The sequence below is a fragment of the Parasteatoda tepidariorum genome, chromosome 2, assembly GCF_982258835.1.
Source record: "Parasteatoda tepidariorum strain Cologne lab strain chromosome 2, Ptep-v5.0, whole genome shotgun sequence".
Classification (NCBI taxonomy): Eukaryota; Metazoa; Arthropoda; class Arachnida; order Araneae; family Theridiidae; genus Parasteatoda; species Parasteatoda tepidariorum.
This window is the reverse complement of record NC_141756.1, coordinates 37,015,401-37,036,257: the sequence shown is the minus strand read 5'-3', so window position 1 is coordinate 37,036,257 and position 20,857 is coordinate 37,015,401. Positions and strand designations below refer to the sequence as shown.

Here is a 20,857-nt window from a genome sequence, read left to right as displayed (position 1 = left end):
TAAAGATGGAATCTGTTTCAAAACTTTAGCTTTAATTTCTTTATTTTAATTCACTTCTTCCAAATAATCTCGTTTCTAATCACCTACAGCAAATTTCTCCTCCGGCAGTAAACTTGTTATCGAATTACGTTCAGTTAGATGCGTAAACACATTTTATTCGTTTATTTGACTTCAGCATCATTCATTTTTCATTGACGATACTAACCACAATATGTAGGAATTGAGAGAACATTTAGACTAAGACACCTTTAATTGTCATTTCTCAATTAAGTCTAAATAATACACCTATTCTTTTTAAATATTTCGTGGGCTTTCTGGACTTGATATTTTAGTACAAATATAATTCCAATAATCTAACAAATGTTTTTAATAATATTATTAGACTGTTTCTTATAATAAAAAATTAACAAATTACATCGGCTTCAAGTTTAATAAGCCATTTAATTAAATATTTGAAAATAAATCAGGTCGTTGTTATATTTTGCTAACTTTCAAAATATTCAAATTGCAATCCAAATTTAATTCCAAGTTAACGCAAATTCCGAACGTGATAGTTATTTTAAAGATATGCAGATTGATTTATAGAGCAAATTTGAGTTCAGTACTAGAGCAACTTTGACGTTATTTTTTTTTCCAATTGACTTAAAGTTTAACTTTATATTCTTAAAATGCTGTATTTAAAAAAAACGCAATAAAGTACCAATTTAAAAGAAAAACTGGTGGGAAAATATATAGTTCCTGAAAAATTACATGTTGTTGTTGTAGTTGTATTTTAATTACGTCGCACTAGAGCTGCACAATGGACTATTGGCGACGGTCTAGGAAACATCCCTAAGGATGATCCGAAGACATGCCGTCACAATTTTGATCCTCTGCAGAAGGGATGGCACTCCCGCTTCGGTAGTCCAGTGACCAGCACGCAAAGTCGAGCACTGTACGGTAGAACAGTTTAACGAGAACCAATACCGCACACCCTCAGCCCCTACACAGACTGATCGAAGTGGTCACCCACCCGCACACTGACCGCAACCAGTGATGCTTGACTTCGGTCTTCAGCTGGGAACCGTGTCTTAACGATCAGTCTACTGCGGGGCGGAAATTACATACATAGTGTGTTTCAGTACAGCGAATACAAACATGGGGGAAGAGAGGGTACATCTTAAGAATTGAATATCGCATAGCAATTCATAGCCAAAAAATCTCCTTCTATGACACTAGAACCGAGCTTTTCCCTATTGTGGGCTGGCTATTCGTGCTCATTTGCGCCAGTATTTTTATTTATCTGAATAATATTACATTTGCGCTAATTTTATATTTTTAACTATTATTATCTAAAAATGAAATCAAGTGAGCCCAGAAAATATTATTTTATCCTAAGTGATTTGGCTACCAAGCGGGCGAATTCTGTTGCTATAAGCGTAAATTCAATTAACTACGATAAAACAGATAATCCGATAACTCCCAATTGTACACCCTACATTTCCCCCAATCTTGTGACCACTGCACTGAGTCCCTCTTCATAAACAAAACATAGAGTGGAAGCAATAAAAATATAAAAGGAACTATTTCGAATTCCCTGAGATAAAGAAGAAATGAATATCCTTTGATATCTCACCTATTAATCTTGGCACTTTCGTGATTTCCGAGAGCGGGATAAATGGGTACACCTGGCAGTTGTCGTGCAAGGATTCGTGACACTAAATGAAGCAATTTCACCTGCTCCGACTGAGTGGTATTCCAAACATCATGAGGAGGGATATCACCTGTCCAGAGAACGTAATCTATCTGAAATGAGAGTTATTAAACATTCCATATCATCCCTTCATATGACATTTAGAGCCATTTTTATTTTCTTTACAATAACATTGGTATAGCAATGTAAATAAATGGATACTCAAAATTCGCGAAATCATCTTCATTGTAGATGGAACAGTTCATTGAGAATTTTTTGAGCTAAGAATTTCGAAAATGCAGGAGCCTTAATTGTCTGAAGTTGCGAATTATGTAAAAAACTACACATCGATTAACTTATTTGATTTTTAAATACAATGTAAGGAATATCAATGAATGAGTCGACTCAATCATCGACAGTAATCGAACATAGGAAATTCACTTGATAAGATTCACTTCCACCCCTTCATACAGTGAGCAAAGGATTTCGAAATCAGATAAGTAAAGAACTATCATAATTCAATGTTACATTTTTTGACAGATATCAATGAGACGTCTGTCAAAAACTTGAGATTGCATGTTTCGTAAAAAAAAATCACGTGATTTCGTGGGGAAATGAGTGCCAAGTACAGCTTAAGATTTTGAATGGACTAAAAGATATTTTTGTGTAGTAGGTGTGTGCAATATAAAAGTAAAATATTCCTGCAGCTGCCCATTGGGACCCAAGGAGTAGTGCTGATCAAAACTCCACAATTTAGTGACCAATGGCATATTGGCGGCAATGTGGTCAACGTTGCGACCTTAATCCAGAATGTTGTAATATGCAAATAACCTTGATAATTTTCACATTACCTGTGGGGGTCATTTTTTAATTTTTAAAGTAAATACCGATTACGTATCCTGTCCAAGAGACGTCAGTTTAAGGTCGGCAACTCTTCGGAAGTCTCTCACTACGCAGTTATTACGTTTCACATCTCTGCCGGTGTTGGTTGTATGATTATATTGTTTCGTTTGTCACAAAGTCAATTAGTAATCCCACCGATTGCAAAGTGCGTTCAGTGATCCAGTTGTTAAATGTAAACAAAAAAATTAGTCCTTCTGAAATTCACCGGCAGCTTGTTGAATTTTATGGTGAAAGTATAATGAATGAGAGGGAAATGTGTAAATTGTGTAGCCTTTTCACTGAAGGAAGAACAAATTTTCAAGATCTGGACGACCTACTGTCATGAAAAAGGAGTACTGAATCATCTGCCATAAAGCCCTACTTTAGCACCTCTCATCTGTTTCCAAAAATTAAAGAATTTTTTGGAGGAAAGCTCTTGGAAAATGGTGACATGTTGATGGAAACAGTTTCTAAGTGATTTAAACGATTAGGCGGCAGAGTTCTTTGAAGATCGGAACTGAAAGCTGGTACCACGACTTGACAAATGTCTCAAAGCTGCTGATGGTGAATATGTTGAGAAGTGAAAAAATGTCTATATTTTAGTTTGTGATACAATTTACGTTCAACAATAAAGTTTATTTTACTCCATTTACAAAAGGTTACTCCCTTACAAAAAAATGATCCTCGTACTATAACTCTGCTGGGACAACAACAACTTTTATGTACGCTTTAATTGATATAATGTTTCTTATTTACTTTTTTATTTCTAATGAGCTAAGAAAATGAAATCGAACAATCGGCAAATTGTTTGATAGAATTAATTATCAAAACATCAATAAATAAAGAACTAGGTATGAACTAATAGTTAAAGTGTTTAAAATATTAAAAATCATCTTAATATTAAAAATCATCTTAATATTATTAATTTATGTAACGATAAACAAAGCAGACTTTTAAACATATACAAAACAGAAGCCATTCATGCGCACACTACCTAAATAAAATATGAAAAATATAGACTCTTCACTTTAACGGATCACACTAGTTAATCTGTAGATTTGCTATAACAGTTTCCCAGATTTAGCAATAATCGATAGATAATACAACTCAATACAACTCAATACTAAAGAAAAGATGCTCATTTTTTTCTACGAAAAATACTTTTCTCATTTAGTAACAAATTTACTCGTAAACAGTTATTTCAAACAGAAGCTAAATACAAAATTAATTAAGCATAATTTAATAGCATATTCAAATTTAATAATAAAGAGGAATTTTTATAACTTTATTTAGAATTATTAAACTTCATTAACAGATCCTGAATCTTTTAAATTTTTCGTAAGGATAACTCCTCTTGTGACATGAATATTTAGCAATCATATGCGTCAACATGACGTCTTTAAATTTAAGCACAGTTTAAATTATTTGAAATGATAAAGCAGACTAGAATGTCTATTTATACTTCCAATTTAATTTGAATCTCTTTCCAAAAAGCATAGTTTCATCATCACACGTACATTCTCTTATATGTATTTGTTTTCCCTTTAAAAAAATCATCCGGTTACGGTGGAAAAGAAGAAGGATATGCCTATCACATGTACAAAAAATTGCTATCAAAATTAAATTAAAAACTGTAGACTTCATACTTACGTAAAAAAAAAATTTATTTGCGTGAGACGCTACTCTTTAGAGAGAGAGAGAGAATAATTTTCATCTTTCTTTATTTCGAAATATCCCTACTTTGAAGAATGTATCCTGAAGAGAACTTCTTTACGTTTTAATCATTAAAATTTCTTGGTTTATTTTATTTTCTAATTCTATTATTGTGTTTACCTCTCGCCGTATCTATATATACATACGTATATATATATATATATATATATATATATATATATATATATATATATATATATATATATATATATATATACATAGCATACAATTAAGCTATAATGCAACAAAAATAAACTTACTTTGTGTTTGGTGGCAATATTCTTGAGCATATTTTCTAGGGTTCTCAATGGAGTATCACAGTTTCTATAATCGCCCCACTTCCCGGCTGCTTGCGCTTTTGTCGCAGCCCAACCATCTGTTAGTCGACAGCACATGAGTTCCTTACAATCAGCATTCGAACCTTCTTGGTAATAAGGATCCAAATGAGTGTCAGATAAGTGTAACACTTTCAGTACAGGTGCTCCTGGCTACACATAAAAAAAAAAATTGAAAATTAACTTTAAAATGAGTGTAGTTATTTTTTTGAACTAAAATTTATCGTTATAGTTAGATAACATTTTTAAATTAAAATGTGAGTAAATTTACTTTACAAAAATTAGAAACGTGATAGTACAAATCTAGAAGAGCAAATTTACCATCTCACGTAGGGTCACACTCCAGTGAGAGAGGCAGTTCTTTTAGTGAAAATTGCGTTAAACGCATCAAAACTAACGTTACATATGGAACTTTCGAGAAGATTGCTTGTGAGAACTATGTAATGCAGCCACCCAGGGCCGGATTAACCTATAGGCACACTAGGCACGTGCCTAGGGCCTACGAAATTCAGGGGCCTACGAAAAACTTGGGAGAAAAAAATTTGTTGACAAAAATAATTTAGCTTTAAAAACAAGTGTATTTTGCACAAAATTATGAAGATACATATTAAAATATAATATTTTTCGGTAATAAATTATTTTGCAGAATCTTATGATCTAATATATTACTTTTTCGCGATTTTTGGATTCAACGAAATCTTGTATTAGCTGACGAATTCCAAGACTACGCAAAATGTCGTATTCAATAGACATAAGTGCGAGTGATGCTAAACGATCATTGTTGAACGCAAATAATTTGTTATCAATTTTAATCTGGAGAACGATCTTTCTCCTTCTGCATTTGATCCAAGAATCGACAAATATATTCTTAATGCAATGTGAGCGTTAGGAAAAGTATTCACAAGTTTATCTTTAACATTGTTATCGATCGAACTAATCATAATGGTATTATCGATATCTACTGCAATATCGGCTGTATGTCGGTATTGCAGATAAAGTTCGATAAACAAATTTGTAAATTAAAATCCATATTAATAAAAATGTTTAAAAAAAATATGCAAGAAAATTTTAGCATATATTTTGAAAAGAGGGGAGGAGTGGGGGAAGGAGGGGAGGGCCCAAAAACGGCTATGCCTAGGACCCACGAAAGGTATAATCCGGCTCTGTGCCTAGGGCCTACGAAAGGTATAATCCGGCTCTGCAGCCACCTCTTGGAGCTCATGCTGTGAGGTTTCCTCAGATCCAAAAAATCAGATCATACAACATTTGTAATCGTTCACTCGCTTTCCCAACACTGTTGTAAGTTAATGTTGAAATTCTAATTTTACTCTTTTCTGCTTATCAGGAGAGAAATACAGCATTATGTCTTATGCTAAATACTCGTCTCAATGGATACTATCATTTCTGTAAAACCAATTTAGACTTAACTGGCTAATTTAGTTTTGAAAATTGTCAGAAAATGCATTGAAAACCTGGAACTTAAATAAGTGTTTTTTTTAATTTAATAATACATAATCTTTTGTATGTATACAATTATATAAACAGACTTTTAAAAAAACAGTTTACTAAAAAATGGAATCCTTACTGGTGGATCTCTGACGATTTCAACTGGAGGTTTAGGGAATGGCGTAAGGGGAACGGTCCAATTATGAAGAGGTGATGAGACTCTGGAACATTCGTTACCCATCAGAACACCGCACACTTCCTGGGGACCCAGTGTTGTTCTTTTAAATATGTAATAAAACTCATCCTAAATAATCGAAAAGATTTGTAATGAATTACTTTGGAAGAGAATATATAACAAAAATATACAATTCATAACGTGATAAATTAAATATTCGCAATGTAAAGAAAGAAAATAAGTAAAACCTATATTTGCATCAATTGCACACTTCTGAACATCAACAAAGAAAAGTTATTTGATTATAATAAAAATTTATAATGTTCCCGTTTATGACTTTATTTAAATTTATAATATCAAAATGTATGAGAAACGAACAGAGAGCTCAAAGGAAATAATGAAACAAAATAGATATTTTAAAAATTGCATTTTTAAGCAAGACAAAAAAGAAGAACATTAAAATTTGTTAAAACCGAAAACGAAACATGCATGGCGTATCACCGTCGAAAGTCATAGAAAGTCGAGATAAAAGAACAATATAAGTGATGAGCCCTACGTTTTTTGTTCTTCTTCTGACCCAGCTTTAAAAGAGAATAATTTTCTCCTTTTTAACGCAACGTTTGCCGCAAAATCAAAGAGTTAAGTTCAAAAATATACTTCATTTAACATGCAAATTATATTAAAGAGAAAAAATTTTAACTCTTACTTCAACATTTTTTTAAAATTTTCCTAGCTTTTTCCTTACGAATATATGACCCTATTTCTGAAAAAGGGCTTTTTAAGCATCACTTAAAGGTTTTTTGAAAATAAAATAAGAATTATGTACTCCACTTTTTGACAGGTGGCAGCACTAAAACAATACAGCACAGAGTAACAGTAAAAATAATTTATTCACTATTGTATTTTTTATTTAAAAAATAGTACTTTTTAACGTTATGTCTCCATTTTTCAACTTTAACTTTATTTTTTTCTACTTAATAACTTTATACGTGTTATAAGAAGTATCAGCTTAAGCAATAACCTATTGTACGCTATTTGAAACTTTACTGAACTCTTAGTATTAAAATTTTATACCAGATGACAGCACTAAAGCCTCTTAAGTGAGATGTTAATTGCATCGAGAGAAAAAAATTTCTTATCGAATTTGTAGCAGGTATATAACATGAATGATTTTTTGTTTTGTTAGTACAATTCAATTTCTTTTATTTTTTAAAAAAAAGTATCCTACTTTGCCCATTTTACTTTACCTGAATTTTTTATGTAACATTATCCATATATCCCTTATTGTAACTAATATATAGTCACTTGATTTTACAACTTATATCCTACAAAATTTTTATTTAATTTTCACTGTATTCTAAATTAAAATCATACCGACGTTATTTGAATATAATTTTAAAATAGAATTCTATACATTCGGATAAAGGACATGGAATCTTGTCCCCATGATATCTGTCCCCATGAAGTCATTCTGTTATATTGTCATTCCGATCTAAGCTACTTTTTAAGACATCTGAAATTTCAAGAGCATTTACTTTAGAAATTAATTTAATATTGTAAGACTAGGGTCTACCTACAGTTACACTAGATATTTAATTGTATAAAAGTTTTCTGAAAATTGTAAGAATGTTATCTTAACTTCTAATTTCATTATTTTTTTATTTTTAATGAGTGGTGTTTGAAAACAACCGGGAAACGGGGGCAGTTGATAAGAAGAAAAAAAACATAAGGTTTTTTTTTTCTAATTTAAAAACGAAAAACATATAAATGTATTCCTACATCATCATGAACAATCACTCCCTGATCTGCGAACAATATTATAATATTTCAAACATACATTTTTATAAAAATAATCGTTTTCAAACATAATTATTTTTTATATAAATAATCGTTTTCAAGCGTCATGACTTTTTATATAAATAATAGTTTTCAAACGTAATTGGGTATAATATGAAAAAAACACAACTACTTCGATTTAGTAGGAACAACATATGACGCAATGCTAAACGAATGGAATTTAGTTGTTGTTTATTTAGTTATTGTTATTAGTAATTGTTGTTATTTGTTTTAGTTGTTGTTGTTTATTTAGTTGTATTTTGTTTCAATAACTTTTCTTTATAATGCAATAAAATCTGGCGAGCAGCTATTTAAACGATCGAACACTTCGTTTGTTTATTTGTGGCTTGAAGTTAGGCTCGCAGAAAATGCCGTTCATGGGTTAAATTTAGTAGGAACAACACAAACTGTGACGTAGGCTATATTATACCCAATTACTTTTCATATAAATAATCGTAGTTCGTAAAACCAACCAAAAAGAAATTTTACTCGGATAGTGGGCCAGCAATGAAAACTCTGACAGATTCAAGTTGCGTTTAAAAACGATAAAATTATATTGGTAAAATTAAAACAAAAATACCCTGTAAAGGTTGGTACATAAAAAGATATGAGGTTCTAAACATGCACTGAAGACCTACATTGTCTTGCATTTAAGGATGCCATTATGATGCTTTGCATTATGATACCATATTCCACGCCTTGCTCACAAGTGATTCTACAGATTTCGATACCATTCTTATTTCATCCTCATATAAATATTGATTTAAGATCCTTCATCTGTATACTGTTTTGACTTAATTTTTGACAAGAATTATAAAATATATATTAATAGCTGCAATTACAGAACACCCAGTGTTAATTAGCGTAACAAGGATAAGCATATTTCAACTAAATGTATGCATTAAATTCAGTAATTATAATTTGTTTTCTTCTCTTATTTTAAGAGCAATAAAATGTTTATATTTTTGTAGACATTTTTTAAATTAAAAAGGGAAACACACATTGATAAGATACAATTTATAAAGAACGAACAAAACAATATCGCATTTGCGATCAAGAAAACTTGTTAGATCACTTATTAAAAATAATGACGTCAGCAATTTATAAGAAACATATAAACGAAAATAAAACTCAATCTTTAGATAGCTAAAAGAATCAAAATATTTATTTGAAAAGTACACATGATATCATTCTAATTTAAAATTCAATTTTGCACTGAAAATGAAGTAAATAGGTCATACCGAGATACCCTCACATAAGTTCGTTAATCTCAAACCTTGACTAAAAGTCATAGACAAAAGCAGGGTTTCCGCTACGGTAGCTTTTTTCGCAAAATGCGAAAGGACCCCTCAAAAATGCTAAAATTCAACAAAGCATTTTCGCATTTTTGCTAAAGGATTTTACTAAATTCCATTTAAAAAAAAGCTTCCGCGAAAAACCATGACGCTAACATCCATGAAAAAAACTTGATCAAACAAGAAGGAAAAAAATCTAAATATCTTGAATGAAAATATTACTGATAGATTGGGAGATTTGGATAAAATCGAAATGTTCAATATATTTATACCTAGCAGGATGCCCCATAGTTCGGAAGAATTACAGCATTATGGTGTAAAGGAAATTCGTTGCATTTTCAATTTGTTTTCGGAATCTCCCAGAAAAGATTTTCAGTTTACAGAAACTGAGTTACTTTGTGAATGGGGATTATTTAAACACATCTTAATGCAACGATGTAAAAACATGTCATTTAATGAATTACTTTTATTTTTATATACCAATGATGTGTCTGAACAGTACCCATTAATAACTTCTGTTATAGAGTATTGTGCAACAATACCAATGCACACTGTTGACTGTGAAAGGGGCTTTAGCTGCCTTAATTTGATTAAAACTAATATTCGAAACAGGTTGTTAATCAACCATGTAAACAATTTGTTAATGATTAATATTGAGGGCCCTGAAAGTGCATTTAACTTTCAAGAAGCATTTGTAAAATGGGCAAACATGAAAGAAAGGAAGATTGTTAATTATAAACCAAAATGTTTTGATAAATAATAAATGTGTTTTTTTTTGTTGTTGTAGGTATTCTTTTTGATATTCTTGTACATTAAGCTATTCTTTGTCAGATAACTTACAGTACTTGTTTGATATAAAGTAATTTTATAAGCCTAATAGCATTTTAGCATTTTGCTAAAACTTTTTTTCAGATTTTAGCTTTTTTGCTAATGAATTTTTAGACTCAGCTTAAACCCTGGACAAAAGAGTGATCGATTTTTTACAGCTCTTCAGATTCGATAATTTACGAGGTTATTACTACTATGGGGGAAAAAAAATACATTTTAAGCAATTTTATTTATGGAATGTTATTGCAGATTCTAGATAATTTTTTAAAGAAACTAATTGCAAATATGATTGTATTTGAAGAAATTCTGAAAATGTAGATAAAATCGGACGATTTCATTTTAGAAGAGAATTAACAATTAACATAATTTTTCGTAGCTCTCTCGCCAAGGAAAATAAAAAGAGACACAAGAGACAATAAGTGCTTTACACTTGAAGAAAAGCTAAAATTTTAAATTATCTATACAATCTTGTAGTGAAGAATTCACTGTGCTTTAGAACGGACAAATTACTTAAATATTTTAAAAATTATTAAACCTTTCTAAAAATTGCCAATTTGGCGATATTTTTCCACCTTGATGAAAATTATCATAATCATTGCCTTATTCTCAGTTTTTGAAAATTTTTATGAGCCCAGATTATGTCGCATATAAGTAAGTTTTTAAATGTTAAAAAAATGGCACCACAAACCCTTTTCATTTTCACTAACTGTGGCTTTTCTCCATATTAAAAATTTGCGCTGTTTTCTGAATAAGCTTAGAGAGCATTTACTATACATAGGCTAAAAAGTCATGAGTTGCTAAGCAGTTATGAAAATAGCATATAATTTGCAAAAAAGCATTCGTGCCTTCGAATTACAGCCAGGTGAGGAAACTGAAGACGGGCAAAGCTAGATTTATTTAAGACTAGAATTGACGTAGAATGACAAAATCATACTGGTGATTTCATAAAGATAAAAAAATTAATCGGTTTTGTCTGAAAAAAAAAGTGGCGTATTAAAACTAAATATATATCACTGTGTCTGAAGATAAATGTTTTTAAACAATGTGCGCTGCTCGCACTTAATAACGAAGTAAAGGACTTCGGCATGCAAACATTTGAAATACAAAATCATGACAATATTTAAAATAACACAAGACACAAAATAATGTTTTGCATAAGTATTTAAAAATAAAAAAAGAGTCGAAAACGTTAAACATTGAAAGAATATCAAACAAAAGTCTTAGATGTCATTGAAAGGTTTAGAGTTGTAAATCGTCATTGGCAAACCATATATAGCTCGAATAATTGACAATTGCTTTTTTCTCATATTTTAATTTGATATCTTCATGGCATCAAAAGTCAAGGAAAACGACAAAAGAAGTCAAATGAAATTGAAAAAGGGCAATTTCATAATTTATAAATGACTCATTTGCAAATTTCAAATGCATATAATTCAGTTAAAAATTAAGTAGTTCTATAAATATTTGCAAAAATGACTTTTGGTGTTATTTTCACCAGCTCCATTTTTTTCAGTAATGCCAAACGCATAATTTTTCGTAAAAATAAAAACTGGATGTTACGGGTGTAAAACAATATGTGATATGAGTAACAATCTGTTTCTAATTTTTAAAAAAAAAACTCCAAATTATAAAGTCATCAAAAATTAGAGTAAATATAAATGACTACAAGAGTTAACGCTGTTTTTCGAATCTCTGTCGCCAAAAAAAAAAAATAAATAAAAATAAAAAATAAAAAAGCCATAGTTTAAGTTTCTTACACTTAAAGCAATGCAATCATTTTAAACTATAAATATAATCTTACCGTGAAGAATTATCTGAGCTTTAGAACAGACAAATAACTTACATATTTATAAAACTGTTAAACTTTTTTAAAAATCGTTAATCCGGTGACATTTTTGAACCTAGACGAAAAATATCAAAATCACTGCCTTATTCTCAGTTTTAGTAAATTTTTATAAGCCTAAGCAATGCAGCATTGGAGTAAGTTTTTAAATATTAAAAAATTAGTCCTCAAACGTTTTTCATTTTCACAAAACTGTAACTTTTCTCCATATTGACGTTTTGCGCCATTTTCAAAATAAGCGGAGAGAGCAGTTATAAAATTAGCATATTATTCGCAAAAATCCTCATTTAATATTATGATGGAGCTTTCGAAAAACAGCTTTAACAATAACTATTGGAACTTCACTTTCTAACTGAGTTCTATGCATTTAAAGTCTCAAAATATGATATTTTTAAATGGAGTTACTCAATAGTAGCACGTGTGGATTAAGAAACAAAAGCAGCAAATCGAAATCTGTTTAAATATTTGAACGAGAAATTGATAATTATTACAAATGCAAATAATAGCGAGAGAGAATTTTTCCTCTAACAAAGGTGCCATGACAAATTAGGTCATACAACAAAAACATTTTTTTTTTCAAAGAAAAGAACAAATAAGGTTAGTTTTTACTTACCTTGAAGAGATCAATGATTCCTGAACAAACCCTATCACTGTCCAGTTTAAGCGTTGAGCAAATGGTATAAGCAATGTGTGCTATTTCCTCTTTTGGCTTATCACTTTCTACAAAGTGTTGTAGAAGAGCAATTCCAAATTTACAAACAAAGCACATTGTTGGAGAAGTTTTGCCGACTTTCAGCTCCGCAACCACCTGAAATAAATTATTAATCAGTTTTATAATTATTCTCAAAGAAAAATACGCCAATTGATCAATATTTCTTCCATAGTTTAAGAAGTTCTACAGCTTAATTTAGCTTACATCTTTAAAAAACAAAAGATAAAAAATTTTGGAAGGAAACAATCACGACTGTCATGACGTATTCTCAAAGAAAAATACGCCAATTGATTAACATTTGTTCTATAGTTTAAGAAGTTCTACAGCTTAATTCAGCTTACATCAACAATACAAAAAGATGAAGTTATTTAGTTATTTTGTTAGTTATATTTCCAAGATGAAGTTATTTTTGTTTCACAATCAAGCATGGAAAATAGCAAATTTCTGAAGATATAAAATTTAAAATTACAAAAGATTTGATATTTTTCAGCAAGCTAATTTAAGCTATCTCTTATTTTAACCCTTTGAAGCAAAATTTTTATTAAGCGCATTTTTTTCATTGTTTTTTAATAATTAAAGACAAAATAAGTGAAAAATATCATATTCAGCATATTAATATTTTTTAATTATGAAATACAGCATCGGACACCGGTGTTCCTTTTTCAAGACATGGCTTGTTTCTATACAATAATTTTTCAAATTTGCACTTATTTGCAGATATTTGGAACAAAGAGAAACAGTAATTCATCATTGAAATTTTTAATTTACAAAATCAATTATTTATAATTTTTTTAAATATGTATGAATAACTTTTTTGTACTACGTTTGTTTGGATTTAATATTTTAAAACAAATATGATTCTGATAATCTAACAAGTGTTTTTAGTAAGTTTTCAGACTGCTTTTTTTATAATTAAAAAAAAAAAACAAATTTTATTTTAATTGTAATTAGAGACGCAGAATAAATATATGAAAGGAACACAGGCGTTTGCACCGAAGGGATAATATATTTGACGCAAAAAAATCAATTTCTTAGTAATTTTAATAACATTTCTATACAAAGTATATTTTATAAAAATACCTAAGTTTGCGGGCTATAAAAATTTTATCTTCGTAATTATAAAAAAATAATCAAATAATCATAAAAGCTTGCTTGATCATATGCATTATTTATTCTTTTTCATCATGTCATATTTACGAGCTTTCTTTGTATAATAACAAGATTCTTATAAGATCATGTCCGTTTCTTTAACTGTGACATGAAAATTTATTTTTATCTTAAAGTAATATCCATTTAAGATTTTTATGCAACTTCACGAAATAATTCTTTTATGAATATTTATATCTCATTTTAATTTTTAATTCAATTACTATACGCTTTTAGTTGCCAGTTTAGCTTGGTTTTTTTATTTTTCAGAAAAAAAGTTTGCATTTGTTTCACTCCAAAAACTTTTTCTTGATAGTTTCGCTTATTGAAAGGAATAAATCCCAAAAATTCATATATATTTTTTATAATCTTTTATCCTGCAACCATCCAAAGACTCGCAGTAAATCTTCTTTATGCAATAGCATTCTTGAAGCGGTCGAGACTTATAATTAGAGTGTGACATTACGACTTATGTCTTTAAAACTCTTTCACCGAATGAAGTTGAATCAGTTCACTTCTGGCCACAAAGACTTTATGTCTTGAGGGAAAGTTTTAAAAGTTTGAGTTCGTTGACAGCAAAAGAATCTCTTCCTTTCAAACAAAAGTAGTTTAATTTGTTTTGTGGTTTTATATTCTTTAGTTAGAGTCTTTGAGAAAGTTATTTTTATCCCTTTTTCCGGGTTCTCTAACATCTAATAAAGTTTCTAGTCCATTTTTGGAAAAAATAGTACTAGCTAAATGGGTATTAACAAAAATTTAATAAAAGTAGACACTTTTAAAGGAAAATCTGATAATAAAGTTATAGAACAGAAACGAGAATCAGTTAAAAATAATGAGAAAACAGTTTATTAAATTTTGTGAGTTGAAATATTGTGCGTTATCATATGTAGATCTCACCACAGCAAGCTGTTGAATACTTCATTAAACCAAGTAAAAATGATTAAAAGCTTTAAAAAAAATTGTGTTATTTTTATTGGCAAAGAATATGCTAAATAATGATATTCTTCAACCTTAGACATTGAAATAAAAGTCTGATTCATAAATCTGTTATTAAAAAATGTGTTAACTCCGTAATTATTTTTAATGGATATTAAATTATAGAGAATTTGTTTGCATAATAATTGAAGTGTCTTGTATTTAATTATAGCTAATTTAATCGACCTTTAATGTTTTCTGTAGCATCTAATAAAGAATTTTACACTTTCTAAATGTTTTTCTTGCGTAATTTTACACAGAATTTTTTATTTCGTAATATTTTGCTTGCGTTATTTTAATACAGAATTTATTATTCCGTGAAGTTTTTTTGTATTATTTTATGGAGGATGTTTATTTCATAATGTTTTTCGGCATTATTTTGTCTAGAATTTTTCCTTTCGTAATGTTTTTCTGACATTATTTTACTCAGACATTATTTTCTGTTTTTCTTGCGTTATTTTACAAAGGAATTTTCATTTTGTAATATTCCTATGCGTTATTTTAAACAGAATTTTTCATTTCGTGACGTTTCCTGTATTATTTTATAGAAAATTTTTCATTTCATATTTTTCATTTTTTTTTTTTTTAGAAAACTTGATACCTTTCTTAATGTTTTTCTCACAACATATTATAATTAATTTAATCAGATTTTAGTTTTTAATATTCAAACTATTTGATAATCCGTAATGTTCTCTATAGATTATTGCTTCATTAATCTACAGAGAATTTTTTTTTCATTCCACGATGCTTTTATTAATTTTTTTTTTTTCAAATTGTTCACTTCGTAGTGGATTGTTTTTATAATACTATAAGGAATTTGTTATTTTCTAATGTTTTCCTTACACTAAATCACAGCAAATTTAATCAATCGGAAACGTTTTCTTTTTCTTTCTTTTTTTTATTTCGTATAAATGTTTTTGTCTCTGTAACTAATTAATAATCCAACTACCTTTAACGACGAGCTCTCTTTTTTGAAGATTTTTCTTTTAGCTGTAGTTGGTCCCAATTATAACGCGAGCTTTCTTTTCTTTTAAAATTTATTACTTGAGATACAAAAAATCTATTGGAAAGTTTTTGTTTTTATTTAAGAAAATGCAAGACAGGAGAATGGGTCGTTGAAGGCCGCTAGATTGGAAAATCGCGACCAGGTCCCGTTACCATCCCGTCTTCTCGGTTTTAGCACTTCGGTTACATTAGTAATCCGATTCCTAGCTGTTTTAGCTTTTCTTTTTTACAAAATAAAATTTCACAACGTTTTCCAACTATGCAAAACATCCTTATCTGTAACGATCTTCGCATTTTTTATTATATTTTGTTTGCTAACATGCAGCCTCCCTTCAAACATTTTCTTTTTTTTAATTTCAACTTAAAAATTGCTTAAAAAGAGTTTTCACATTTCCTCGCTTGGTGGTTGTTAAAATATTAATCATTTTTTAATTTATTTACTTGTCTTTGCAATAATATATTTTAATTTAATTTGAACTTCACTATAATATATTACATATATAACGGAAAATAGGAAAAGGATATTAGAAATTGAAATTTATAAAATTATTTCTCTGATTCTTTAGAAAATAGTGTTACAATAAACCTCGTAAGCATTTTGCAGTGTTCGATTATTTTAATTATTTCGAAAACCTTTAACGATTTTCGAAAATCTTTCCCCCTTTTTTTTTATTCTACTAATAATTTATTCTGACAATTCGAATGTTTTTATGTTTTAATGTACTTCCGTATTGTTAAATGATCCACGTTGAACTCATTTTGCATGCTTCAATAAATAGCTACTACATAATATATTCATAAATCGGAAGTCATCGTGGAGAAATCTTCAGAGGAAGGCATTGGCTCACATTGGGTTGTCTGACCAACTATGATGATGTTAACATAATATATTCAGACAAGATTCACTATTTCAGGTACTTTCAAACACATTCCATATTTTTCAGAAGGAAATACACTGTATAAGAGGGTTTCTCAAATCTGTGTCAAAATAGCTCCAAAACAAATATAGTCGAATTTGGAAACCCATGCGTATAAGTGAATTGTCCAGGTATAGTACCAGCCTTTTTAAACATGAAATGTTCGGATAAACCAAAATGACCCTTTGAAGTTGATAACTTTTTTAGCAATTTTGAAATAATTCTGTAGGATTGCAATATTTCTATAAGACTCTTTTTAATTATAGTGATATTGAAAAATTTACTTACTCTTTTAACTTACTACCTCAATTTTGGTCTATGTAAATTTTGCATAGCTTAGAAGAACATCATTTCTAAAAGCTTCAAGCATGATCTTTAAAACTATGCCTTCCAAAACATTTACTGCTTAAAGCAAAATTGTTTACATAGAGCTAATATCCAAAATGTTTCTGTCAAAAATTTTCCATTATTTTGATCAAGCCCTGTAAAATTAGTGTTACAAACAACAGATATACATTGCGTGGTTCTAGATTACAGTCTTATTTATTTTACTTGTATTTTATAAATACTAAGTCTTCCTCTTTGAAGTACAGGGTACCCATAAGTTGGCTTTAATGACCAACCTATTTCAAAACCATGCAGCATAATTTCATCACAATCCGATAGTGACATAATAATATGATGAAAAACTTCACTCCTAGATCACCAGACTTGAGCATATCCCACTTTTGCTTTATTTTATTTTATAATCGACATTGAACAGCTGACCCAATTTTAAGCGTACAACTATCAATGATTAACACCATAACTTGTAATTTTGAACCTAATCCAGAAGACAAGATACCTCTTGAACCTCATCGGGACAAATTAGTCTTCGTGGAGGACTGTTTTATGGAACTAACCCGCAATTGCGTTACACGGAGAAGAAAACCAAGGAAACCTTCCACGGTTAACCCGGCACAAAAGGGATTCTAACCCATGATCTGTCTTACCACTGAGGATGCTTACGTCTTTGGTTGGTGTTAGTCATGAGCACAGTTCGTATCAACCAGCCATCGCTGGGATTCGAACCTGACTCACCTCATTGGGAGGCGGATGCTCTAACTACTCCGAGTCACCGAGGCTCAATTTGACTATTGTTTCGGGGGACACCTAAATAATTTAGTTTACCGGTGTCTCATTGCATTTGTCTTCGAACACAGCACACACTAAGTACGCAACATTCCCTACCAAACATAATTTTCAATGATTGAACATGGGATTTTATGACTCCAGATTATGATAGACAATGCATGTTTCGTAAATAGAAGGTGGTTAAATTTCTTATGTCATTGATTGTTGTATTCACTATAAAGCTATGATACGTCACTTTTCTGGAACAAAATTATTTTTCGCTATAAAACATTTTCATCAGTTCATTATGCTATTATCTAATTTTCATTAAATTCTTCAGCACTGTTTTTGATTTAGGCTGCTCACTAATGTCCACTATGGGCACCGTGAATATCAAATAAAAATTTTTAAAAAAGTCTTTCCACTCAGTTGCCAATACATTCTAATTTATTCAAAAGTACTATTCAACTCGACAAGAAGAAATAACAAGAAAGAAATAAAAAATGAGCCGTTCCCAACTATCTCATTTTCCGGTTCACAAGCCGCTCCCTGGTGAAGATAAATATCATCTAAGAAGACCATCTTACCAAAGCTTCTCTGATTGCAAGAAAACAAGACTATCGTTCCGGGTGAATGACAAGCGAGAAATCCGCTTTTCTACTAAGTGGCGGTCATTCGGTAAAAAGGAGAAATAAATATTTACAGTTCCTTCTTCTTTGATTCTTTGGAAGTGCCAGATATGGAATTAGAGCTTCACTTTAAGTTAAAAGACCCAGTGACTTACTGATTCAAAAGAATCTCTTTAGTTGGAAAAACGACACTTAAAACGTTTCAACTAGAATATTTATAGTATGCGAAGATTATTTCGGAGACAAAGCTTGGGAATCTTCTCGGGTCAAAACCTTTAAAATGTCGTTTAAGTTGCTCTAATTGAAAAGAAATTGTCTTTACTTGTGGGGCAGAAAATATTAGGGTGTTACACTTTGAAAAATTCCGGATCAAATTATGGTTTAAAATATACCGGCTTTCATCATTCGCAAAATGTATTTTTCCTGCGAAATATTGTACTGTAGTTTTTACAAAAATATTTATTTAATTAGAGTGATTCAGTGGTTTTCGGAAATACTTACTCTAAAAATTACGGTACATCAGAGTTTTTGTTCCATAGCATGCTCTGGCAAAAATAGATTTTAGCGTAAGAAGTAAAAGGCACCCTGAGTACCGGTACTTATGACATTTAATATATTTGGGGAGGAAAACGGCTCAAAATATTTTTTTTTCCCAATGCCAACCTAAGGTATTACCTTTCGTCATACAGGCATCTCGGGGGAAGATTTGTTGGCCACTTTTTCAGGGGCACCATATTAGGTGGGCCAATGTTACTCCTACTGTAAGGACAGTTAGTATAGTGAAAGAAAGAGTGCTCATGCCTTGCCCGGGATTCGAACCCAGAACTCTTCTGATGCAGGGCAAGTTCCCTGACCCTTTCACAGGCCAGTCGGCGGCTCAAAATTTGAAAACTAAAAGATTTTACAAACCATTGAGGCTCTTAATTTTTATTTCAAATAACCTTGCCATTTTTGACAAATAGAATTTGTCACTGAGAATCATTTCTTGTTTATATTAAGATATCTGATCATTTTACTTAAACAAGAATATTCTCAATTCTTATCGTGAATCTTCTTGGTTAAATTTATTCTTCTTCGAATCTTCTTGTTTAAAACCATTGAATTTCCCAACGTTGAAGAGTATAACTAAAAGTGTGCCTAACACGAAAGCCTGAATTCGAAGCATTAAAACAAAATTGAAATATTTTCTGATTTTTTTCTGATATAAAATCATTGAAAATAACCGCTTATATAATTTGAACAGTTAATGCAACTGTTTATTTAGAAGAATTTTCCCACATCTAATAATTTTTATTCAAACTTTATGCTTTCAAATTTCGTTAAACATTTGAAAATACTAGTGAAATCATCTTAATATTCATAATTTACTGTTTCTCACAATGCTAGTTTAAGAGAAGCACGAAATTGTAATTTTACCTACTAAATTGTTAGGAAATTGTCGCCCGGAAAATAGGGTCACAAAGCGTCAGCCAATTCAATATTGTTCTAATATTTTGCAAAAATGACTTAAAGACGAAAACTAAAAATAATTATAATAATTTGATATTTTGGCTATCGTGCATTACTAGTTAAACACAAAAAATTTATCTAACTTCCCATTTTAAATCTAACATTTAAATTTTTTCATCAGTTGAACTTTTTCGATAAATTAAGAATGTACTGTCGAAAAAGCTTTAGATTTCCTGTTATAATAAAAATAATGAAAAAAACAATTATCATTTACATTTAGTTTGCCCCTATTGTAATTATTTTTCAGAATTTCGTTATCATCCTGTAGACAAACCGGAAGCTCAACACTAATTTATTTTGCAAAAAGAACATAAACAATATTAAATTGGTCAACTTTCTGACATCATCTCTTAAGCTAATAAACTTCAGGTAAAAGCTTAACTTAGATAAACAGCATAATTACCAAACATATAAATAAGTACGGTTTTTTGTTTAAAAAAAATTGCATATAATTATCCATTACCGAGATCTATCGACATTCATTTAGGATAAAAACTGTACATCCTCGTCATTTGTTCGCATAACATCTAGAAAAAGTTAAATCAACTTAAGTTGACCTACAAGGTAAATTCAACTTTTTTATGTGGTTCCGCTCTTGTATGACCTTTATGATTCAAACATTTCGGCCTTGAAATGAGAGGTGAAAAAATGTATCAAGAAAGGAAAAAAAATTCACTTTATGAGCTTGAAATCCGCAATCGGGAATCAGAAATGGGTGAATTACGTCATTTTTAGGAGATGCTTAGTTTTGATTTTAAAAAATTCAATGCAACAAATTCATATTTTTTGAAAAAAGAATAAAAATATATAAATATTATTAAAATGC

General features: G+C 30.0%; 1 protein-coding gene across 2 annotated transcripts in view; it reads right to left on the bottom strand.

The window, feature by feature from the left end:
• Positions 1-20,857, bottom strand: part of LOC107436928 (sphingomyelin phosphodiesterase) — a 67,943-nt gene that overhangs the window by 32,440 nt on the left and 14,646 nt on the right. For both annotated transcript variants that reach the window (XM_087157218.1, XM_087157219.1), the window contains exons 3-6: positions 12,639-12,833; positions 6,188-6,352; positions 4,528-4,755; positions 1,616-1,785 (exon numbers count right to left, since the gene is read on the bottom strand). In XM_087157218.1, the coding sequence (XP_087013344.1) occupies positions 1,616-1,785; positions 4,528-4,755; positions 6,188-6,352; positions 12,639-12,833 (758 nt within the window). The remainder of the gene's footprint in view (positions 1-1,615; positions 1,786-4,527; positions 4,756-6,187; positions 6,353-12,638; positions 12,834-20,857) is intronic.